The sequence below is a fragment of the Amblyomma americanum genome, chromosome 4, assembly GCF_052857255.1.
Source record: "Amblyomma americanum isolate KBUSLIRL-KWMA chromosome 4, ASM5285725v1, whole genome shotgun sequence".
NCBI lineage: Eukaryota > Metazoa > Arthropoda > Arachnida > Ixodida > Ixodidae > Amblyomma > Amblyomma americanum.
Window position 1 is genome coordinate 217,549,274 of NC_135500.1, and position 22,528 is coordinate 217,571,801.

Consider the following 22,528-nt stretch of genomic DNA (forward strand, 5'->3'; position numbering starts at 1 on the left):
GTTATCCGAGAACCGTTAACTGGGAGAAAATAGTGCAGCTGTATGGGACTTTTTTTTTATTATTCCTGCAATTTTGAGCATATGAACCAGGAACATATCAGCGAGGTTTTACTGTATTTCTCTCTCTTGCGTGAAATAAGCTTTGTCAGTGTAACTACTATGCATAAATATTTTTACTCCGACGACAAGGCACAGTCTAGTCAGCAAACTAAATGGTTGTGTCCAGTTTGAAACAGACCCTCTTCTGGGTGCGTTTTTCCATTTTTCCATTGTTCTTCAAAGTTTACATTTGTGGCTATTTTACTGAAGTGACTGCCCTAAACAGATCTGTATCGTATGCACTCCTGACTATTTAGCGAGAGAGAGTGGCTTTTATATATCTTTTTTTTGGGCGGTTTTGCAGCTGAAAAAATGATTTGACTTGCTTTTTTCTTGTGTTTTTTCATGCATTACATTTTTTTGCCCATCTGTAAATGCAGCTCATTCACTGTTTCAGTGGCTGTAGCTCTTATGAATAGGAATCGCAGTCTTGAGTTTGCTTGGCATTACATGTTTTTTAATCTTCATTGCATTCTTTGCCGTATTTCTGTGTGCATTGCCTGCTCTCTGCTGTTTGTCATATTGATCGGATACCAAAAGGGTACTGTCACATTTTCTGCATCTTTGAGGGACGTCTTTCATGAGAGACCTGTGAAACTGTGCCTTGTAGCACTTGAAAAATTGTACCTGAATGTGTAAGCCTGCTTGAACACAGATAGGCTGGACCCGCGCCGCAGTGGCTCAGTGGTATGGTGCTCGGCTGCCGACTCGAAAGACACAAGTTCAATCCCGGCCGTGGCGGTCTAATTTCGATGGAGGCGAAATTCCAGAGGGCTGTGTACTGTGCGGTGTCAGTGCACGTTAAAGAACCCCAGGTGGTCGAAATTTCCGGAGTCCTTCACTAAGGCGTTCCTCATAGTCTGAGTCGCTTTCGGACGTTAAACCCCATATACCTGTACAGATAGGCTGGTTTATAATTTTAGTCAAATTATTGTAGTGCTGAGACTTTTGCAAGCCATATACTGCAAGAGTTTGCCTGTGCAGTTTTGTAGCACTGCAGTTCTTGGTGACTGAACAACACTTCAGGACTCTATGAAGAATGTTTATTGTTGCAAATGCAGATGGGTTACGTCATGGGATACAGCTTGTTAAACTGTATGCCAGCATAACTTTTGGGAAGTCAAAAGAACAACAAAAAAAGTGCAATGCTCGTCTTCCTTTATTTACATACTCTGGACAAACATTGTGTCTGCTTATGGTACAACATCAAACAAGTACTTCGGGAAGCAGCTTGGGTTATTTGTATGTACAAGGAATTTAAGCCTTTTTTTGTTGTTGTTCTAAGAGTATTTTATGACAAGTGTTTTGTTCCTCACATTCCTACCACTGTGTTGAGCAGCCGGGTCTGCATATGGTCGGCACAGTGTATGGAGAGCGTTAACTCTTGTTGCATTTTGTGTTCCCATCGGGTTATATAAAAAAGCTGCAGGCATTGTTTCATGGCTCTTTGAGGTGACATCTGTTGCATAGTAGAGTGACGTGGTCATCACGGCATCTTTGCAATGGTCAGCCGGAGGTCATTCTGAAACAGTTAAAGTGAGAAAAAATTTTAAATATTTTTGACTTGTGAACACTAAGACACTAGGCGATTTGGTTAAATATTCTCAAAACTTTCATTGTAAGATTCATTCCCTTTCTCACCTTTTGTTTTGTGTGTGTGTTCGTGCTAGTGCTATGCAGCCTATCATTTCAGTGAAGGAATTTGGAGGCTCAGTTGTGTTTGTTCTATGTGCTTATCTTGTATGCAGAGTCAGACTTGATAGACTGCAGTTCTGTTTTGCTGCACTCTATTTCTAACTATTCTATTTTTAAGTTAATTTTATTGAATGGACACACACTTCAGTTGTTAGCAATGGTTAGTGCGTTCTGTTCTGCTTGTGTTCTGGGTTCTGACAAAAGAGCACGTGCATTAAAGCAGCACTTATACTAATCTTTGTTGTTCAAGTATTTAGAGACCTGTTTTGCAGTATTTCATGTGCTTCGCATGAGAATTTTATTTGGAAAAAAAAGCATGAATAAGGCAGCACTAACAGTCAAGGAAATAAACAATGGAACACTGGTAACTTCACAGTCTTCCCACAACTATTCACGTTGATTATGAACAAGGCAAAAGAAAGCAATGCACAATGACCTTGTCGATTTTCTTTGCTACTTGTGTCATAACAATAGCATTAAAATGTTGCATTCTTATGGGTGTTGGCCCATTTCTTCACAAATAAGCAGCAATTTAGCACATATCTAATCTAGAGCAGTATTTCTGAAGTCTTCCTCTTTCATTGGCTCTACATGACATTGAAACATCTGACATTTGTGTATTAAACTTTATGACTACCAGAACTAGCCGTTTACTGTAGTTCTAGCCACAGTGGTACTGGCTCATGTCTGTTTGATATCGCAACAAATTCCTTTTTTCTTTCTCCCTAATTTTTGCATCGTCCCATGATCCATCAGGAGTTGTCTAAACATTTCATAATGTGGGTCCTGGGATTTCCTGAGACATCGAAATGTGTGTTTTGCGAAAATTTATCATGCATTCAATACCACCTGAATGCAAACTACTAACTCGCACTTCAAATCTGGCAATTTACTTTCCTTCAAGCTGTAAGGTGACATTATTACAGTTTACTACAAGGCAATCGACTTTTGACTAGTGCTCAATACAGTTTCATGTAAGAAGCACGTATGGCATTTCATTAGCCCCGATTAAACAGGTAATAGTGTTTCTAATGCAGGCGCTGAGAGCTAGACTTAATTAGCTCTCGGGCAGTTAAATGGTTCTCTGACGTCCATTAAGCTCTTGCTTCTTCGTTAGGCTGTACATTTTGCACATATGCCAGTTTGTCGTTTTCATTTTTGCTTAGTCATTCTTCGTCCGCCCTCACCCTCCTTTCCCCTGCAAGTTGAGAGAGGCAGGAGAGGGAGACGGTTGACAGGTGGCAGGTGTGGAGTGGAAAATCCGTCTAATCATCGCCCAGCAGGTGAAGGCTTCACACAGACACCACCTATGCCTCTGGACAGACTTCGCCTTCATGACCCTCCTAATGCTATTTCATTAAAAGGAAGTGTACATACATCGGCACTCGCCATGGCATTCTGGATGGCCACCCTGGCAGCGGTGAGCGTGGTGTTCACCAGGCGGGTGTTGTCCACCATGAGAATCTGGTCGCCGCTGCTGATCTCTCCATCCACCGGAATCATGCCACCCTCCCGCACCTCAGCCACCACAATGCGGCCGTCGTGCGCAGAGTTCAGACCTCCATCCAGAATAAGGTTCAGTGGGCCGTCCTGCAGCAATAAGAAAAGATCAGCGCTTCAGTGTGAAAAGCTTTAAATGTGACAGCATTTAAGTTGGCGTCTCGCAGAAAATGATTATTTAGCGTGGTTAGGCCAAATGTGAATTAGGTGCGCTAGCACTTCGATTTGTCTTCAGTTTTGGTTTCGGTTCGAGGCGCTGTTTTCAAGGTCAAGCAGGCTTCAGACAAAGATCGGCGAAATCTGTGAGTGGCAGCCTTAATGTTAGCGTGCTAAGACTGGAGGGAACACTTAAAATTCACCTTAAGGGTATGACGCAAGAGCGTTAGTACCCATATATGTGAAATTGGTCATTCTCCCTTCTAGACGCATAGATCACTGGGAGTCCTCATATCACTCCTGGGGCCACTGTCTTGCGATGGCAGGTGCTGCCACCAGTGGGTCAGACCCAGGTTGCTCTTCCCAAGCAACCTCTCGCGACCAATTAATTGAACTACCACTTGCCACAGTGAGCAGTTTGCTCACAATCTGGTGGGTGGATTGTGGTGATGTCACAAGGTCATGTGACCTAGGGGGCCACCGATGTCAAGTTTAGCCAAACAGACAGTGGCAAAATTGGTGAATGGGGATCTTTGTGGAGCACACTAAAAATTTCCAGCTCCCCTGTCATGAAATTCCCTGATTGGTCCAGAGAGGTCACATGAACTTGTGAAATCATTACAGCATGCCCACTGTGGAACTGTGCATGCACCTTGTGGGAGCTCGTGAACAACAACCTGGGTCTTGCAAGCCCCACTGGTGGCTATTCTTGAAACAGCCACCTGCGGAGCAGTGGCGCATCGCTACATCACTGCGCCAGTAGTGGTATGAGGACTGCCCGCTATTTATGAATGCGTTTTAGAGGGTCTTGACGTCATCACCACATAGCCACCAGTGGACCAATCATAGGGCACTGCCAAATATTAAAATCTGAGGACACCCAAATTTGGAAGTCTGTAGCCCGGAAAATGGATTAAGGTGTATTAGTGCAGATTACAGGTACAGTAATCCCTCGTTATAACAAAGTCAGCGGGACGGCGAAAAAATTTGTTATAAGCGGTAATTCGATATAAACGACCACCCAAGAAAATCTAAAGCAGTCGATCTTTACTTGCGGCGCAACGGCGAGGAAGTCAGAAATACAATGTATTCAGTGAAGCAAAGCTTTATTCAGGTTCAAAAACGGCAGTGAGCTTTGGCTGTTTCAAGTTTTTACCGGGCGCGTGCAACCGCTGCTCTAATCTGACCAAGCATTGCACGAGGCCGCGGTCGCCGCACCCATGCATTCAACTTTCGGAGTATTTCGAATCGCGAAGGCAGTGGCTGCTTTCATAGGGGGGGGGGTCACGCCGTGGCTCGAGTCTGAGGTGTTTGTTGTGCTCAAAAAACGATTAGCCGCTCATTGTAGGTACGCAGCGCTATCGCGAAAACTGAACGGTTTCGCAATAGGGGCTTCGCATGATTACTGGGCAGTTTTTTCCCGATGTGTACAGCTGTGCATTTGAGTTTTTCAGAGCACCGTTGTCGACGACACTGTGCTAATTCTACGGTTCGAGTGTCAGTGTTCGCGCAGCGTCGCGTCCGCGCCGTTGACAGATGTCTCAGAACAAAATTCAATGACCCTACCACGCATTTAGACCGTTTGTCTAGTCGGATGGCGCGAATCAAGCATGACCGGGCTCGAGAAAATCGCCGGGGAAACACCGTGGTTGCGTTGACCTGCCATGTTGACAGCCTCACTCGCAGCTGGCGACGCTCGGATTTTTCACGTTTTCGGCAAGTTATCGCTCTATTTGCTCCGTCAAAAGTGCAACGAAGCTAGGGGCGGTGTTTTATTGCGATGCAGGCCGATTTTGACGAGCGGTAAGCAGATTTCTAGACTGGCTTCCCCAAAGTCGTCTTCCCGATTTGTTAAGGCGCGAATATAGTCCGACGTGAAGTGCCAACTCCGAGGGCCCTTCCTGGGCGTACGCGTTCAGCGTCGGCTCTCGGTGTACACGGGAACGGGCGTCGAAGAGGCGTGCATCTCCTGTTGCTGGAGCTGGCTCGCTTCCCCTTTCGAGCCGAGGGAGAGAATTTCAAGCCGTGAAGAGAAGGGATTGGGGGGGGGGGGGGGGGGCGGCGGCGATGAAAGGACAACTTAAACCGCGAAGAAAACTTCGGGGAACCTGGGAGAGCTTCAAGCCATGAAGAAAAGAGTCACCGAGGTCCCCGCGATCCTCCCATAGCTATAGACCGGACCCCTCTTCCGACGCGTACGCGAGCGCCCGTGCGCTGACGCCGATATCTAGCACGGACAGATATCTGCTTCTCGCCGAGGCTCGCTGGCGTCTTCTGCAGTGCGCATGTGCTGACCGGTTTTGGCGTACACCAAGGAAGCGCGCGCGCACGCTGCGTTGCGTTGGTGAAACAGCTCCGTTACAGTTTGACGCACTGCAGCGGTCAAAGTAACCGGTGGCTGCCAGCGTGCCCCGATGGACCCGGCGCAGATTTGGCTCCTGCTCCAATTGCGCGCCGGCGCCACTGACTGCGTCGACCCACAATGCATCGCGCGGAGAAAAATGGCCGATGCCAGTGCGAGCGGCGTGAGTGGCGCGAGCTGCCCAAATATTGAAATTGTGCCGGATATCGGTGTGGAACGGTTTCTCCAAGCCATCAAACAACACCCTTGTGTATACGACACCAAACGGCTGGATTTCAGAGACCACCAGGGCAAAGAGAACGCTTGGCAACAGAAGGCGAAGCAGCGATCTCTACACGGGTGAGTTGTTCCCGTGGAGAAACCGACCTTTCGCACATACATCGAGCGCCCGCGCTTTCGCCGCAAGCGGTGGACTAGTAACACGAAAGCAATTTTCTGTCGCGCGGATAACACCCTACCCATGTTTATATAGTAGCCGCAATGCCGTGGATGTAACGAAACGGATGAGGCGACGCAGAAAAAGGCGCGAACGGAATTCAAACTGCCCGCGTGTCGACGATCGGCGCACGAGGCGGCGGTCGTTCTGCGCATGCTCCGAAGCGGCGCGCGGCGTCTGGGAGCATCGAACCGGCGTAGCGCGATTGAGTCGAGCGCGTGCCCGCGCGATGAACACGTCGGATTATAAATGCGCCTTTAACGAAGCTCCTCGCGTCGAACACGGCAAAGGGCGTGCGACCAGCAGTCGCTTGCGACCAGGCAGCAGCTCGACAACACCGTTGTTCACACTTGCAAGCGCGACCTGCGGATCGCCTTCTCGTTTGAAGCGAAAACTCTCGGGAATGACGTTTTCGCGCGCTTTCGAGAGTTCCGTCTGCTTTGGCCGATGTGAAACGGTTAGGCTTAGCGACGACTGCGACAGCCAAGGAGCAGCTAAGTTCGTTCCCGAAAGCTCACCTCGCTCGCTACTCGCAAGCATGAATGGGCTGATAATCGGAGGGACACTTCTTTTGTGCCTTTTGGCACGCTTCAGCGCCAGAAATGTTCTTAAGAGCGGTAAAATTTTGCTCATCGAGCGCACCCCATGGAATGCTACGACGCAACTGTGCCCACGGTCTTTTGGCCACTTTTCAGCATCCAAGAGACTGCGGTTTTCTGGCATGGCAAAGCGTCACGAAAATTTTATTTTCGTTTGGATTCTATAAAGGGGGACACCAGCGACGCGATTGCGACCTGTTCGGGCGCGCTTCCGCTGTAAACAGCTGGGGGCACTCGCTTACTCGTTTCTAGGCAGGTCATCGGTCGTAGGTTTGTTTGGTACTTTTGTGGCCTCTTCTGTGCCTGCCTGAGACTAATTTGTCGGCTGTGTTAATTTGACAGTGCATGCACAAAAGGATCGCCGCGGCAGCGATGCCTCCGCTCGCCACTTTGCTCTAATCGGGTCGAGCTCTTCGTGCGCTTCGAGTAATGCGACCGAAAATGCATGCGTTTGGGTCGGGCCCGGAAGAAATTTCGAGTAAAGCGATTTCGTTATAACGAGGGATTACTGTAGTTTAGTGGGATGGATTAGTATAATACCTAACGATAATCCAGTGGAAGGTACTCCAACATTCTAGAAGTTGATGACTCATGCATACCATATAAGGGCAATGGAACTGGTTTCAATTGAGTTTTGGCAAGAGAATTGCAAGAGCATTAGATGCTCCTTGTAGGCACCATAGCAGGAAACCTAAAAGCTATCGCATATTCTTCATTAAGAATGTAGTTAGAAGGCCCCCAAAGTTTTTCAATTAAAACTGCATTTTATTTCACTGCCTAGCCCCATGCAAACGTAAGAGAAAGCTTGAGCCCAACCACATTATTTGTGGTCATTAAAGCTATACGCTACTGCATATCTTTCAAAATCTGAATATCGCAGCTGTTGCCTGCCCTTACCGTAACTACAATGATGGGATGCTCAGGCGAAATAGCCCGACGTTGCTGCCTCATTTCTAATTGTGCCCTACATTTTTACTAGTCTGTTCTGCTCCTAACTTCATTCTTAACTAAAGCTTTCTGTTAAGAATGGATATACAGATGCGATTTACTTTTTGGAGTAGTTTTGCTTTCAGTGTGCTTCTGAGCAGTAGTCAAATAATTGGTTTGGTTTATGAGGGTTTAATGTCCCAAAGCGACTCATGCTGAGAGACGCCATAGTGAAGGGCTCCGGAAATTTCAACCACCTGGGGTTATTTAACACGCACTGACATCAGACAGTACACGGGCCTCTAGAATTTCGCCTCATAGCCATAGAAATTCGACTATCGCAGCCGGGATCGAACCCGCGTCTTTCGGGCGGCAGCCGAGAGCCATAACTACAGAGCCACCATGCAATAATAATCGATTATGAAATCTCGCGTAAGCACAATGTTGAAACTTTCAAAATATTTATCAAGCTAGTTCATCAGGCTGCTAATGAGCATCACCTTATTGAAACGTGGCTGCAGTCTAGTGCTGCGCCTGTCCACTGTAATGAAGCCAACTGTACCTGTGCAAATGAGGCTCTTCAGTTTGAGGCAGGCATACACATAACATATAGTCCATGATATTCTGTACCTCATCTTGATGAGAAGCCTTCATCACCACAATAGAAAAATTGCTAAAATAAAGAGGTATCCAGTACCTTCTTAAATGTCAGTGTCTTCACAACAGCTCCTTCAGTCACATCATTCTGAAAAAGAAATGACAATAGCCACATCGAATTAACTGCTTACATTGTCTGCATGCAAGCATGGCTCCCTCTACTTGCCTTGGCCACACAGCAATACACTACCGAACAGTGTGATAAGTACAACAGCGATTCTGTGTGTGACAGTGCAGCCGTATCCAGTATTTTGACCATAGGGCAGTGTTTATAGAAGTTTAGGCACACATGTAATGGTGAATTTCCTATATATATTTGCAGGGTTTTCTGGTGGCTTCTAGGAGTGGGGAGAGTGAGAAAGGCGCTCCAGGGCATTGTGTGGTAGATATCTCCGCTGAACTGAATTGAGATGTCACCTTGTTCAGACAGCAGTGACACATAGCAAAAAGGGAGCCGTACACATTTTTTGGTAACACAAGTGCAGGTGAAATATGCACATAAACCCAGATCTTTAACATACATATGCTCATTTATACGATTATAAAGCCAAGGCCAGAACTTGTACAAACAGCAATTCAGGTTGCTTGAGCTGCCGTACAAGAACAGCAGCAATTACTGTTCTCTATAAAAATTGTCTGGCTCTTTGTGGCTATTTTGATGTTTGTCCTGCAGCAAAAGATTCATTTCTCAGTGAGAAAATTCGATTTAAAAATCTTCCAGGTCAGTCGATTAAAAATCACGACATTCTTACCAACAAGGACTGGTTGCTATAGTTTTGAAGTGAATGGCTGTGTAGCGAAGCCTTTTAGATCAGCGCCAAAAATCTGTGCTGACACACGCATCTTACTTTTGGAATCAGCTGGTGATGGTGACACCTGTATTTCATTTTTTTTCTAGCTTATGAAATATCGCTTTTCTTTGAGACTGGTCTCTTTTTAATTAGACCACAGTATCCTACTGATACTGTCAAATTTCAATTCGTCCTCAGTGCGACTTTAAAGGGTCGCAGCATTAGCACACTCTCACTCATGTTTCAGCAACGTCTTGCTGAAGTCTCTCTCTACGAGTTGCTAGTAACACTTATATGTTGCTGGCAAGAGTAACAAAAATTGCTTAAAATGTAAGCAAGGCAAAGGTTGTAATAGAGAGTGTGCATTTCTGGGAGCACACTGTTTGGCCTTGGTGTTGAGGATGCAGGTATTTCCAAAATGAATGCAGTAAAAGCTGCTCATATATTGTTTGATGACGACAAGTAAACTGAAGTAATACCTTGGAAATGAAGCCATTCCTACAGGTTCCCGATTTGCAATAGCAAATTTGTAATTGGCCATAATTAGTGAAGTTATAAGTGCCGTTGTCCAGAGTTTAATCATGACAATGTCTGTTGTCATCACATCTCTCACCAGTTGCAACATGCCTCAAACTGTTTCCATTTTTTTTAAGGTGCTGACAACCAGAAGAATGCACTTGTAGTTGAGGTTTTCTGATATTGCTTGTGCAAGTTTTAAAACACAAGAACAGGCTTCTGTTACCAAGTTTTCTCCTGAATACATTTTTTTGTTTTTTATCAATGTCCTTTATTATGGATAGTTTGCTTTATGGAGACTTTTGTGCAAAAACTTTTACCAAAACACTTGCAACTTCTGCACAGTAGTTTGTTTCAATTTCTGAGGCCTGACTTGTGTCAAAACCTGGGGAAACAGCAATGGCAGCTTTCCACCACACATGCCATGCATCTCTGTTAGGAGTTTAATATTTTTTTTTTCAGTACATCGATCTCATGTAGTTGGCAATGTGTTCTTATGAGCCACATTTCATGCGTCATACTGGTGCTGCTTGCCATAGTCAGGCTTAGATTTGCATAACTTAAAATAAAAATAACACGCGTGTTTTACTTTTCCTTCGATATTTACCTGTACACATCTTTGTTCACGCAGAAAGCTTTTAGACAGCTTTTAGTACCGCGAAAATTTCGCGTAGTTACTCCTCTAATGTGCTACACAGGCAGCAATTAGCAGCGCTGTGAGATTAGACTTCCCGCACATTGCTGCAATGTTTGTGTCCAGGAACCATATGTTGTGCACACTATACTATCGTTCAAAGTGCCAATAAAGCTAAAATGGCACCTTCTTTTATATTTCTGTACAAATTGGTCACTCACCGCAAGGTTTGCCAAAACAGGCTGCGTTGCATTGCTGGAAAGTAAAAAGATAAGATAGGTCTCATTGAGGAACTCATAATTTACACCATCATCTTGACATCAGTAATAATGTAACATCCCCAGTGACAAACATTACCAAATATTTTACACTTGTTCATATGGGAACCAGTTTAAGCTGACTATAAGTAAATCGAAATCATGCACTACAGCTTGTCCAAATCATAGTGAAGTTGCCGGAGAGCCATGCTTTCTCCATTCTGACCATTGCTCGAGTATTTGTGAACCTTGACCATAAATATATACTATAATGACAATATTACCTACAGGTAAACCAGGATAAGCATGGCAAGCTGTAAGAATACAGAGCAACAGCATATTTAGTGAAATTTTAGTGGCCTTTCTCACACTTCATGTCACAAGAAAGAAACTGATACTGCAAAAAATAAAAATTCTAACAGGTCAAGCTAATGTACTGCCTGGCTCTCGAAGATTGCGACAAGCAGGTTCTTTGCCACGTCTTCCTTAAATGAAAACTGCATGCGTGCCAAAGCAGTGGTGTAGTAGATGGTGTACTATGTATGATGCCTGCAGTAATGTCGCATTTCACACTTTTGCAGACAGCATATTGATGCAGCAATAATGAACTACCCATCAAATGAGCAATTAATTTAAAACTGTAAACTCAACTTTTCAGCATTTCATTTCTCTAGTGCAGTCAAACAAGTGGGCCCCTCAATTTTATCACCCCCTCACTTTGATGTGAACTGCTCTTTTAGAATGGCAGCTGTATATGGCATGTTAGGCTAAATCATATCATAATCGTTTGCACTCTCCCTCTCTCCTTTGCCGCACGCACCTGTCACGCTAATGTGTTGCCTTATAATGATGGATGAGCAACTGTGCATGACACACAGTTCGACGAGTAACACCCCTACCCCCAACACTATCCATCCCACCCCACTGCTTATGACTGGTTATTGCATCTTCAGGTCCAGCACTGTCCGCAAAAGGCATTGACTGAAGTTTACCCGTGGCACTAATGCAAGCGTAGCGACATAAGCAAAACAGACATCCCATACCTCTACCCAGAGTTACTAAACATTTCAAGCGGCAAAAGCATATCACACCACGCCAACTGTCGCCGAAATTCACATTACCACAAGGGTAAACATCCGATTAATTTTTCATATCCGCCACAGCAGCAATTGTTCAAAGAATTGAGCCGGATTTGGCAGTTTATTGATGCATGCCATTGTTGGGCCAAACACCTGTAACAACACTTAATAAGGCTGACACCGGGGCCACTTTGTTGATAGTGATGGAATGTATGTGCTACTTACGAGATAAGACAGAATATTGATGCAGCAGTGATGAAGTACCCATAAAATGAGTAATTAATATAAAACTATGAACTCAACTTTTGAGCATTCCATTTCTCTAGTGCAGTCAAACAAGCGGGCCCCTCAATTTTATCACCCGTTCAGCAGTCAATATGGTTTGTAAAAGTGTATAAATTAGTCATCCCCCGTATATATGAAAGCTCTGGTTTTGGTCAAATCTGCTTGTTCTGTATGCCTGGAAAAGGTTGATTGATCTAGAACGACTTCATATTGCGGTTTATAATCCTATACAGGGCTTAGAACTACAGACTGCCTGTTGCTGTTGGTGCATATAAAGCCACACTCTCGTGGCCTTGCCAAACATATGGCAAACTGGGAACAGGGAAGCATTGGCAAACAAATAAATATTCAGTAATAATTCAGTGGTCAGCTCACGTATTTGTGCTGAAGCGTGTACTGAGACTCGGCCTGTTGGGTGCCTTGCAGTTGATACTGACAGTCATCTTGGGGCCATCTGGTGATTGCGTCCGACCAGGGGACGGTGTCCGTGCACCACTAGATTTGCCAGATGAGTCCAGTGTGGTCGTCCTGAAACAGTGTGTGCCAAATCAGCCTCACTTAGCAAATATCCACCAAGAAACTAAGCAGCTCATGCATGTGGTCCAGCTTGCAGAGCTGATAATTTCATAAAGGAAGAATCAATATTACACGAACAGTTTCTCTGAAAGAAAGGTTGGGAGTATCCTGACAGGCCCTGATCAATATGGGCCAGTGTCAAAGAGAGGGAGCCAGGTGAGGAAGTGGATGCGACGGTGCGTGCTTTCCCTTATAATTTTACAAGTGCTGCCTCGCTTGGACGGACCACTCGAGCTGATGACTACCCTCCTTTCCTCCCTCTGCCCGAGAAGCTTGACCAAATCTGCAGTTTAGGAGGTGATGTCAAAACTCCACCTACGGTTCGGATGCCATGTAGAGATGATTACGCATGCCAGCTGGAAGGACGAGCACTTGCCCCTTGTCGGCATCGACGATCTCGACATTCGCGGGCCGGGCGAACCGGTTGGGCCTGGGGTTGCTGCCGTCCGGATAGCTGCCGATGGTGACCAGAGGCTTGGGGCCGAAAAAGCTCTTGGGAGGCTTGGAGTCGGGGCCCCGACTGTCGGTGATGGGCACGTCCTTGGCTCCCGTCGACACGGGAGGCTTGGGCGCGGGTCCCTTGGCCACGTGCGCGGCACGAGCGATGGGCCGATCGGCCTTCTTCGCTGTCTGCGCGGAACACGGAGGCACCGGCTTAGCTCGCCCGGCATCTCGGGACCAGGATTGGGGTCGAGAGAGAGGTCGGGATGCGTAGCTAACGCATCCCGCAGGCGCCCGGTTTTCGAATCGCGCGAGAAGTGGCTCAGATTAGTTGAGTCACAGCGGCAACGGTAATCGAGTTTCTGACATTTTAAAAACTGATATAGCTATTACTAACGGCAGGCTACAAGTCGCTATTAGCAATCAGGTGCCTAGTGGTAGTAGTGTACTATTAGCTCTTCGCCACCTCACGCATAGTTGACTGCGTGCGACAAAAGTGGAACCACAACGCTCGGGGAAGTATTTCAAAAAGCTCGTCCTCGCTTTCATTCGCTATTGTAGAACTCGATTCACTAGTGCGCATATGGCCGACTATATCTGGTTCAACAACGCACTAACGCGAATGAAGAAAAAATACGCGAGAGCTGGATGTGCGATGACTGGTTCCTCTTCCACGCCCCTACAGCATCTGAAACAGACCCGCACGTCCTAGGGCAATAGCCGAGTGTTCGTATCCAGGACCCTTAGAAAGTTACGAGTAAGAAAGTTACGAGACTATTTGGTACTCGCCAGGCTTGCATCTGGTATGCTAACGGGGCAGTGAAAATTTACGCGAAGGGTAGAATAGAGAACGGTGCACTTCGCATTATTGATATATCGCCGAACTGCTGTAAAAGTGCACACTGTGGACTTGCAGTCGGAGAGTGAAGTTGTCCATTGTGGTGCTCACGTCCACGAAACCAAAGCTCCACTTGCTCTGACCTATGCTATGAGAACAAAGCTCTGAGACCAGATCGTGGAGGCCACTGGCACACACGAGGTGGTGATTGCTTCAGAAACTGCAGGAAAACTAATGGCAGCAGCATGACAGAACAACCAAAAACCACCAACGAGGATGAGCGCCGTTCGCAACAAATGTGTCGTATGTCCTTGATTTCTTTTCTTAAGCGAAATCGTGTGTGGGAACATTGTCGAAGAATATGACGTGCTCGTGAGATAGTTTGACGGACGTAATCTATTCTTTTTTGTTTTGTTTTTGCTTTTCCTCTTTTATCACTACACGGAAGTGATAGGGTGCCAGTCAACAGGCCACCGTCCCTCCTCGCACTCTGACACGGAAGTGATAGGGTGCCAGTCAACAGGCCCATCCCTCCTCGCACTCTGTCGTTCGTGGTGCGACCGATAGGAAGCGCTGCTGATTTTCGTCCAGGCGGCCGACACAAATCCCCCCGAGAGCTCTCAAGCTTACGCGAACGCTGTAGTTCATCCGACCAGCGCCCAATCAGTGCTAAGAGCATCATAGGGTTTCGATAACACTGTAGTCTACCCAAGCTGCGGCCAAGTTATAGAAATTTACGTATCAAGTGGAATGCCATTCTGCCCTGTAGTGCTTTGAGTCTGCTCCGCTGGCTCACCAAGCTGAGTGTGCTACTACCCTCGCCAGCTTCCAAGCACGTACGGAACTGTCCACCGGAAAGACGCAGCCTTACTCATTTCTATGATACACGTCTCGGATTTTCTTTTTTCTTGCTGTCGCCTTCTTTCAGGCCCTTAACGGAGGCAGATTCCTTCCACTGCCGACGTTCCTTGCGCTTCTTTTGGGCATGCACCAGGTGCACACATCTGGTCCAGGATCAGTAGACCTTTTCTCTGCGCGAGGAACTTGAAGCGCTGCAGTGCAGAATGGCCTTCCACTTGTTGCGTGAATCTTTATAATTGGCCTTATTCTTCATGAAACTCCCTGTAAGAGCATCTAAAACTTTCCATATCGGCACTGCTATAGAATCCAGCACAGAATTCTGTCCTTGACCTACTTTCGGACCCGCCGCAATGGCTCAGTGGTTAGGGCGCTTGGCTACTGATCCGGAGTACCCGGGTTCGAAACCGACCGCAGCGGCCGCGTTCCGATGGAGGCGAAACGCAACGGCGCCCGTGTACTATGCATATCACTGCACATTAAAGATTCCCAGGTGGTCGAAATTATTCCGGTGCCCTCCACTATGGCACCTCTTCCTGCCTTTCTTCTTTTACTCCCTCCTTTATCTCTTGCCTTACGCTGTTCAGGTGTCAGCCGAAATTTGAGACAGATACTGCGCCCTTTCCTTTCCACAAAAACCAATTTTCATTTTTTTTCTGCTTTCGGCCGAGTGATGCTGATCGTTATGCGATCAGAATGAAATAGAGATATGCCGGGATGGGTGCCGCTACCCTGAATTGTTCTGCCTCTGTGCCACCCAATGCGAACTGTATTTTACATGGCAAGCACATCTTGCAGGCTTCTTTGCTTTTTATCGCACGCCTTAACCCCGCTTTAAGTGCAGCAGTTGGGAAATGACGTTAATAGCCGAGAGTTTTCGTTTGCCACTGCATCCACCCCGGTGGAAACTAAGATGTCTTGCGCGCGTGTGCTGACTGAGCATAGCGGAGGTCAAGCGCCACAGTGGGCCTGCCCCTTGCACTTCCCTGCACGCTTCAAATGCCGCAACAAGAAGGAAGGTCGTAAGGTCCAAATAGCGGCGGCGGCTTCCGCGGACGGTGTTTCAGCGTCCTATTATATTTGTCATGCTTCCAGCGACCGGACGTACAAGGCAACTTTACAGAATATCTTCCCAGTAGCAGAGCCCGGTTCAGGGTCGACGACCTGCCGCGAATTTAGGACTCTTGGAAGCAACTCTTTGCATGCGAAGCGTGATACTGAACCCACAGTCGAGCGCCGTATGTGTAGATGACGTGCACGCGATGTCACGGGCTCCTTGATGGTGGACAAGGCACAGCTTCCACAGTGCACTTTGGGGCAGATGTAGAGAAGAGTGCAGCCTTTCGCCATGGTTCTAGTCCACCAGCACAGCAGCCGATGTGACGTCGGTGCAAGCCATTTTTGCCGGGACCGCATTTCGATGCGATTTCGCCGTTTCCTGATCTGCATTGACTACTGTTGCCTATGGTGACCCGTGAGAACAATACTCCCCCGCTAGCAGCCACAAAGCAGCGAACAGAAGCATCAAAAGCAGGCGGTTAATAGAGGTAGAGAGATGCAAGCGTAGGCGTCCATTTACCAAGCCGTTAGGGCCCTTGTCAGCGCCGGCGGCGGGCTGAATAAACATGTGCGGGTTAGGATGCGTGGGCGGCACGTAGGCCGGCCACTGGCGCTTGCGGCCCCCACCGCCGCCATTGCCGGCGGCCTCGCTGGACGGTTCAATCGACGACGTGACCTCCTGGCAAGCACAGGACACCGCACGTTAGTGACGACACACATTCGCCCCGCCCGAGAGGACGACAAGCCGAGCAAACAAAAAAAAGCATGCAACCATTCCCCTCAATGCACACTCGCATACATACACACATACACCACCACGTATCTGCACAATTAATGGCATAGCTTATGCCCTATTGATGTCGCGTGTATGCACGCGACTCTGCACATCTTACGCCAGCTACTGTATGTCCCTTGCAAGGAAGTACCACAGGAAGGAGCCACTGTGCTTGATGCACTTCTGAACGAGTGACCGGCACATGCGTGTATCTGCATTGTATGCAAGAAAAGCCAGAGGTCCTTTTCAGTTCCTTAGACCCAAAAACCAAAAATGCTGCACTGGTATCTTTGTCCTCCCTTTTGCTGGCTCAGATTAGTGAACAAAAGCGAGCGCGCGCACACACAGACACACACCCACACAAATTCTCGTTCAATGGCTATGTTACTCTCTCCCGCTCCATGAATGCAAAATCCCCCCGATTTGATCTTCGAATCAACTCTGGATGCGTCATTTATGCGGTATTCGCAGTGCATACCCTAAAGCAGTGATCGATTCCTTCGGCAGTAAGTCAACGTCGTCTTTGTTTTTTAGCTAAATGTTTGGTGGCCTGACGAGCAAAATATTGGACACGCGAAGTTACGGAGCTGTTTATCTCATGAGCTCCGTGCAGCCACTGCCTTCTTCTGATCTCAACGTTTTGTTTGAGCATCCGTGCTTTGTTTCGCCTATGTAATGCACCATGAATCTTATTTTTTCTCTTGGCTGGCATCTCATAGTGGAGAAAAACTAAGTAGCTTTGTCGGGAAACCTTATTTACTTGTATATTCCGACAGCCGAGCAAACGAGGAAGCCAGTATTACAGGGTTTAATAGGGTAGAACGTTGGTCCAGTTGGTATAGTGACATATTTAGAAACTTTGCGCAGAATAACACAGGACGGGAGGGAGAAACGTTCGTGTTTGTGCGTGTTTCTTCCTCCCGTCCTGTGTTATTCTGCGCAAAGTTTTTAAATAAGTATCACAGGGGCTTGTCTAGAACATGGTTGGCAAAAAGGAGTGTTTGGTTTGTTTAAGGATAAAAAAGGGGGAGGGGGAAGGCAACGATCAGTGATGTTAAATGCCGTAGCCGAGAATTCCCTCGGCTAGACAGACTTCCCTGTTTCAGGCCGTTTTCTCCTACAGCAGCTTGAAGACCCTTTCAGTTTGGAAAAAGTGAGGCAACTTCTGTTCGTCAAATTCCGCAAAACTCTATAAATTATAAATTCCCCTTTTCGCCGAATTTTAGCTCTCAAATTCCTGCATGGAAATTCCCGAATGGAACATCACTGGCAACGACCGGTACCAAGTCGGCTTTTCGGCGCGGGCATTTTGTTCACTTAATTCTTCCCCTTCTTTAGTCATATAATTCGCATACTTGGTTAACAAGTATAACAGATCGCGAGAGTAGCCATTATGTTATAGATACGTTGCACGTGATGTCACAGACGTCATGGTGGTAGTCCACGCATAGCTTTCACAGTGCACATCGGACCATATTGTGATAACTGGATAAGGCGCAGCTTCTTGCAGTGCTCTAACGTCTCCAACATGGCGGCCACTATGACTTGAGTGCTGCCCACCTCTACAAGACTGGCATGTGGTCCCGTTACGAAAGCCGGCAAGGGCTCGAAGCCACCGCGCATGCGCAGAACCGCCATGTATTCCCAGGCACGCGCAGTAGCTCCGAGCCCTTACCGTGTCCCGTACATGGCCGGGTTCTCAGTCAGCCACCTCACTTCGCTGTCCGTTCTGGCGACATGATTCGTCGAGATCGCAACGCTGGAGGGACGCGTGCGGAACATAGCTGAAGTTACGCACAGTTGCCCGGTGAACATGCAACACGCATGCACACATGCTTCGAACGCGCAACGGCCCTCTCCGTGCATCATCATTTCTGCAGGCAAGTTGCTTACGCTGAGTTGATTGATCGTGGCGTAGTCTGTGACGTAGCCCGGTCCCGTCGGGCCTGCCGACACGGTCGAGTGCAATTCCGGGGGTAACTCTTCGACGCTGGACTGTGGCTCGGTGGGGCTTGCAGCGACCCCGTTCTTAGACTCGTCCTGAGCCTTGTCCTTATCACTGTCCTTGCCTATCACTGCTGCTGCTTCTGCTGCGGCCGGCGCAGCCTTATCGTCCTTAGCCTGCTCGCCCCGAGCGTGATCCATTGGTGCCTTCACCTGTTGGGCCTGCAGCGGTTCCGGAAGCCAGCCGTGCGCCCATCGATCAGAGGATTAGTGGTGCGCACGCGTGGGACGCACGGTTAGATCTGCGTGTCTCTCAAGTATGCACACCAATGAAAAACCAAGCACTGAGCGCGCTAGGTGGTGCTGCTGAAAGTGCGCACTTCATTTTATCGTTTTTTTGTTTGTTTTTTTCGACGTACTCGCTTCTCTGGCTACACCTCAGTCACAACTCACCGCGGCCACAACGCCGCTGGTCGCTGTTACGACAACACTGCAGTGCTATGTCCTATGGAACTCGATGGCATCCGACAGAAGACAGCGGACTCTACGGAGAACAAGGGTTTGTTAAGTCACATCCTCTTTTCACCGTGTGATAGTGCAGGTCGAAAGAAATTTTGCTGGACAGGGTGACACTCGACCCATGGTGCCAGCTCAGGCGGTTCGCTAGGTAAGTGCGCAGGTGGCGTCGCCAGCCCATTGAGCTGATGCGATGGTGACCCGCTGTTGGGAAATGTAGGCGCTAATAAGGAAGGATTAGGAGTAGAAGCGAAATATAAAGAGACGCCTAATGGTATTCAGGTAATGCCAGACGAGGCAGACGACGGCGTTATAGTCATGCTAGCCAGGACGAAAGTAAAGGCAGTGCAAGCTGCTGGCAGTCTAACTGATAGCTCCGTGATAGGGGACCCTTGAAATGTATTGGTTTCGTTACAACTGCGGCGACGTAGCGCCACTTAAGGTGAGCGACCGCTTACGTCATAGTGTGAGCAGCTGACGTGGCTGGTCAATAAAGCGCTGCTGCCTCACGAAGGAAAATAATTTTTTTTCTCATTTCCTTGTGATCTCCTTCTAATTATTCGGTTCTCTTTCTCTCACTCACTCCCAGCACGTGTGGAGCAGGCACGAAATCTGGCGAAAAGGAGAAAGAGAACGAGTAGTGGGAAGGCCTTGATTGGCGAAACCGGCTCATCTGGCTGGCATCAAAATCGAGGAGGCGCTAGGTGCACTTGCAATAGGACACACAACATGGACAGGAGATCGAGTGTACAATGTGCGTCTTAATGCGAAAGCATTTCTAAGCTATGTCGACAGGGTCGTGTCCGCAAAGCGCGTCATCAAAACGTGTCCACAGTAGTTGTGACGTTCTTAGTAGAGGTAGCGCAAAACGAGTGGTTGTAATCGAAAGAGGAAGATATGAGGATGACGCCCTCCAATAAAATATGTCAGTAGGATGAGTAGTTCATTAATTACAGCCAAGAACTTTTTAAAAAACGTCTAATTAGCGCGGACGTCGATATGGGAATGGACGGTAAAATAGTAAGAAAGGGTGCAAAAAGCGAGAAAAAATTTCGAATGAATTTAGAACGGTTTGATTAATTAAAAGTAATCGATTTAAATGTTTGATTGCTGTGCAGCAAATAGGTAATATAAGCAAAAGTCAATGGACGTTTGAATAGGCTGGACGGGTATACAGTAAGTGGGCGGGAACGAACCGTGGCGCCAAATTTGGAAAATGGGTGATTGAGATGAAAAGAGGGTATAATCAGAGTAAAACTAGCTAATTAAGGTGAGTAACGGAAATGGAAAAAAACCAACCATGGCGCCAAATTTGAAAGGCGACGAGTGTCGAGGAGGCGTTAACGCTTTCACATTCCTCCATTGCGGGTAGCCGCAGTGATCTCTAATTTTTGAAGAAGGGTTTAGTACGTATGTGGATGGCGACACAATGAAGATGCATCCATGCTCCCACCTACCTCATGGTATGGAAGTGAAAATTTCAATCAACTGCCACTGATGTGAAACAGCGTAAAATTGCGGTACAGCGGCTGACAGCGGCATTGGTGGCCGCAGTGAGTGATACGGTTCACTGGAAAACTCCTACTACATCCTTCAATCAAGGCGTATACAAAGGACTTCATACAAGTAGGTGTCCGCAGTGCCTGCGCTTAGAGCACCATGTTTTAACGACCGAAGGGTGGATGTGATCTTCTATTACGGAAAACTTATCGCACCTACTGCCCCATCCTTGAGCTCCAGTAGCAAGAATGCGGTCTCAAAATGAGGTCTCAAAAAAAAAAAGAAGCTGTTAGAAGGTCAGCATTACAAGATACAAATAGGAAAATGCTATACAACGACCGAGAGTCTGAGAGATGCTCGTTTACCATGTGAAAAATTTACAAAGTCACTTTTGAAGCACAGTCTCTGAAGTTCGCTATAGGAAGCATGCAACCGAGGAATGAGTGCCAGTAATTTGAGGCCTTATTTTATACTGCCACCAATTGAATGCACACGCTCGGATTTCCCGTGCGCTGGCGAGCAGGCACTGAAGTTATCAACCAAGATCAGCAGATGTTCCAGTCACTGTGGAGCAAACAGAATAAATGAGTGCAGTTCGCACGTACAAACAGCAACATGTACCAGCCTGAAAACGAGAAGACTCGCGCAAACGCGCAAAGAAAATGCAGCCATGCACACGAAAGCGCTTGAAGCAAAAGCTTCACAGCTTAGACCTTCCGCCACCTGCGTAGTTTTAAAATATAGCAGCCCATGTTATGCGCAGCAAAAAGCCCGGCAGTTGGCCTTACGAGACGCTATACACGTGTAAGCACGTATACAGGAAATTTCGGCAAGCCCGTCAGCGTGTATGCGTACCTCCTGGGCGTTGATGATGGCGGCCGTTTTACGAAGTTCAGCGTCGACTTGCGACTGCTGGGACCCAGCGCGTTCCGGCGGTGCAGCAGGGGAAGAGCCGAACATCTTCTTGTGCACCTCCCGGAACTCGACCATCAGTTGCTCTGCGAGAAGACACGACCCGAAACAGGGGAGCGCGTCAGGGGGCAAGCGTGCGCTCGGCGTTGAAAACAAACATTCGCTTGAGCCGTATGTTATTTACAACCGGTGCGCAGAAAAACTGGCCTTTCCAAGGATGCTAGCTGTCCAGTTGGGGGTCGGACTTTTCGATAAAAGTACGCCGAATCCAATTTTAGAGATCCGGCTTTAGCCAGAAAAGATCAATATTCGTTAACATGCGCGTCACACCTGCATAGGAGTTACTATAGGAGTTATTTAGTGGCTCTAGAGTTGCCCTTAGACGAATATTACGGGAGAGAGAGGCACGGAGAGACGCCCGCTGGATCAAGTAGCGCAGTTGTGCGTACTGAGGTGCTACTTAACCCGCCCGTGCAGACCGGTATAGGCACCAGCAGTCAAGTTGCTGTCAAGTTGGCAGGCCCTTGTGCAGAGGGTCATAAGGTAGCCCGGAAGCCGTTAGCTCAGTGCTTTCTTTGGCTGCTTTGATAGGGCTGGAAGTGCGGACCGCAGCCAGGCGCCATTCGAATGGGTTTGTTAGAAAACAAACGTTGTAAAGTGCAGGAACTGCGGTTAACCGACTGCGAAAAGTCAAGGCCTTGGAAGGTCGCTCCCGTCCCGCAAAGCAGAGGCGGCACGAGTTTGGAGGCGGGCGTGAGATGTGGCCGTTCGGTAGCACACCGTGTGAGGAGGCTCCACATCCTTGCGAAACTTCGCCCGCTATCACTCTCATAGGGCGGTTTGCTTAGTTAAGGAGGCTCCTGTACTGCATGTAAGGAGACTGACGCGAGACCATGCACGAGCGCCAAGAAAAAGTGTGCATCGACGGCTCAGCGGCGCAGTTCTGTCGCTGTCGTCAACCGTACGAGGCCCGACCTCTCGCTCCACCCGGTGCAGAGATCGAACGTTCGTTACAAGTCAGTTTACTCTTTCGTTTTTCTCGGTTCCATCACACAACTTCTGTTCCTTTCTTAAATGCCGACGGCATTTCTGGAATCACAGCTCTAAGCACGACCA

At 47.7% G+C, this 22,528-nt stretch overlaps 1 protein-coding gene across 16 annotated transcripts in view; it reads right to left on the bottom strand.

Moving 5' to 3' along the window:
• Positions 1 to 1,240: 1,240 nt before the first annotated feature.
• The window catches only part of LOC144129350 (uncharacterized), a 116,571-nt gene continuing 95,283 nt past the window's right edge, over positions 1,241 to 22,528 (bottom strand). For 4 of the 16 annotated variants that reach the window (XM_077663404.1, XM_077663407.1, XM_077663408.1 and 1 more), the window contains 9 exons: positions 21,356 to 21,498; positions 18,434 to 18,706; positions 16,286 to 16,444; positions 12,889 to 13,199; positions 12,369 to 12,521; positions 10,594 to 10,627; positions 8,472 to 8,519; positions 3,172 to 3,384; positions 1,241 to 1,621 (listed from right to left, as the gene is read on the bottom strand). In XM_077663404.1, the coding sequence (XP_077519530.1) occupies positions 1,586 to 1,621; positions 3,172 to 3,384; positions 8,472 to 8,519; positions 10,594 to 10,627; positions 12,369 to 12,521; positions 12,889 to 13,199; positions 16,286 to 16,444; positions 18,434 to 18,706; positions 21,356 to 21,498 (1,370 nt within the window). In that variant the 3' untranslated portion in view covers positions 1,241 to 1,585. The remainder of the gene's footprint in view (positions 1,622 to 3,171; positions 3,385 to 8,471; positions 8,520 to 10,593; positions 10,628 to 12,368; positions 12,522 to 12,888; positions 13,200 to 16,285; positions 16,445 to 18,433; positions 18,707 to 21,355; positions 21,499 to 22,528) is intronic. The other 12 variants (XM_077663417.1, XM_077663413.1, XM_077663415.1 and 9 more) reach the window with 5 other exon arrangements.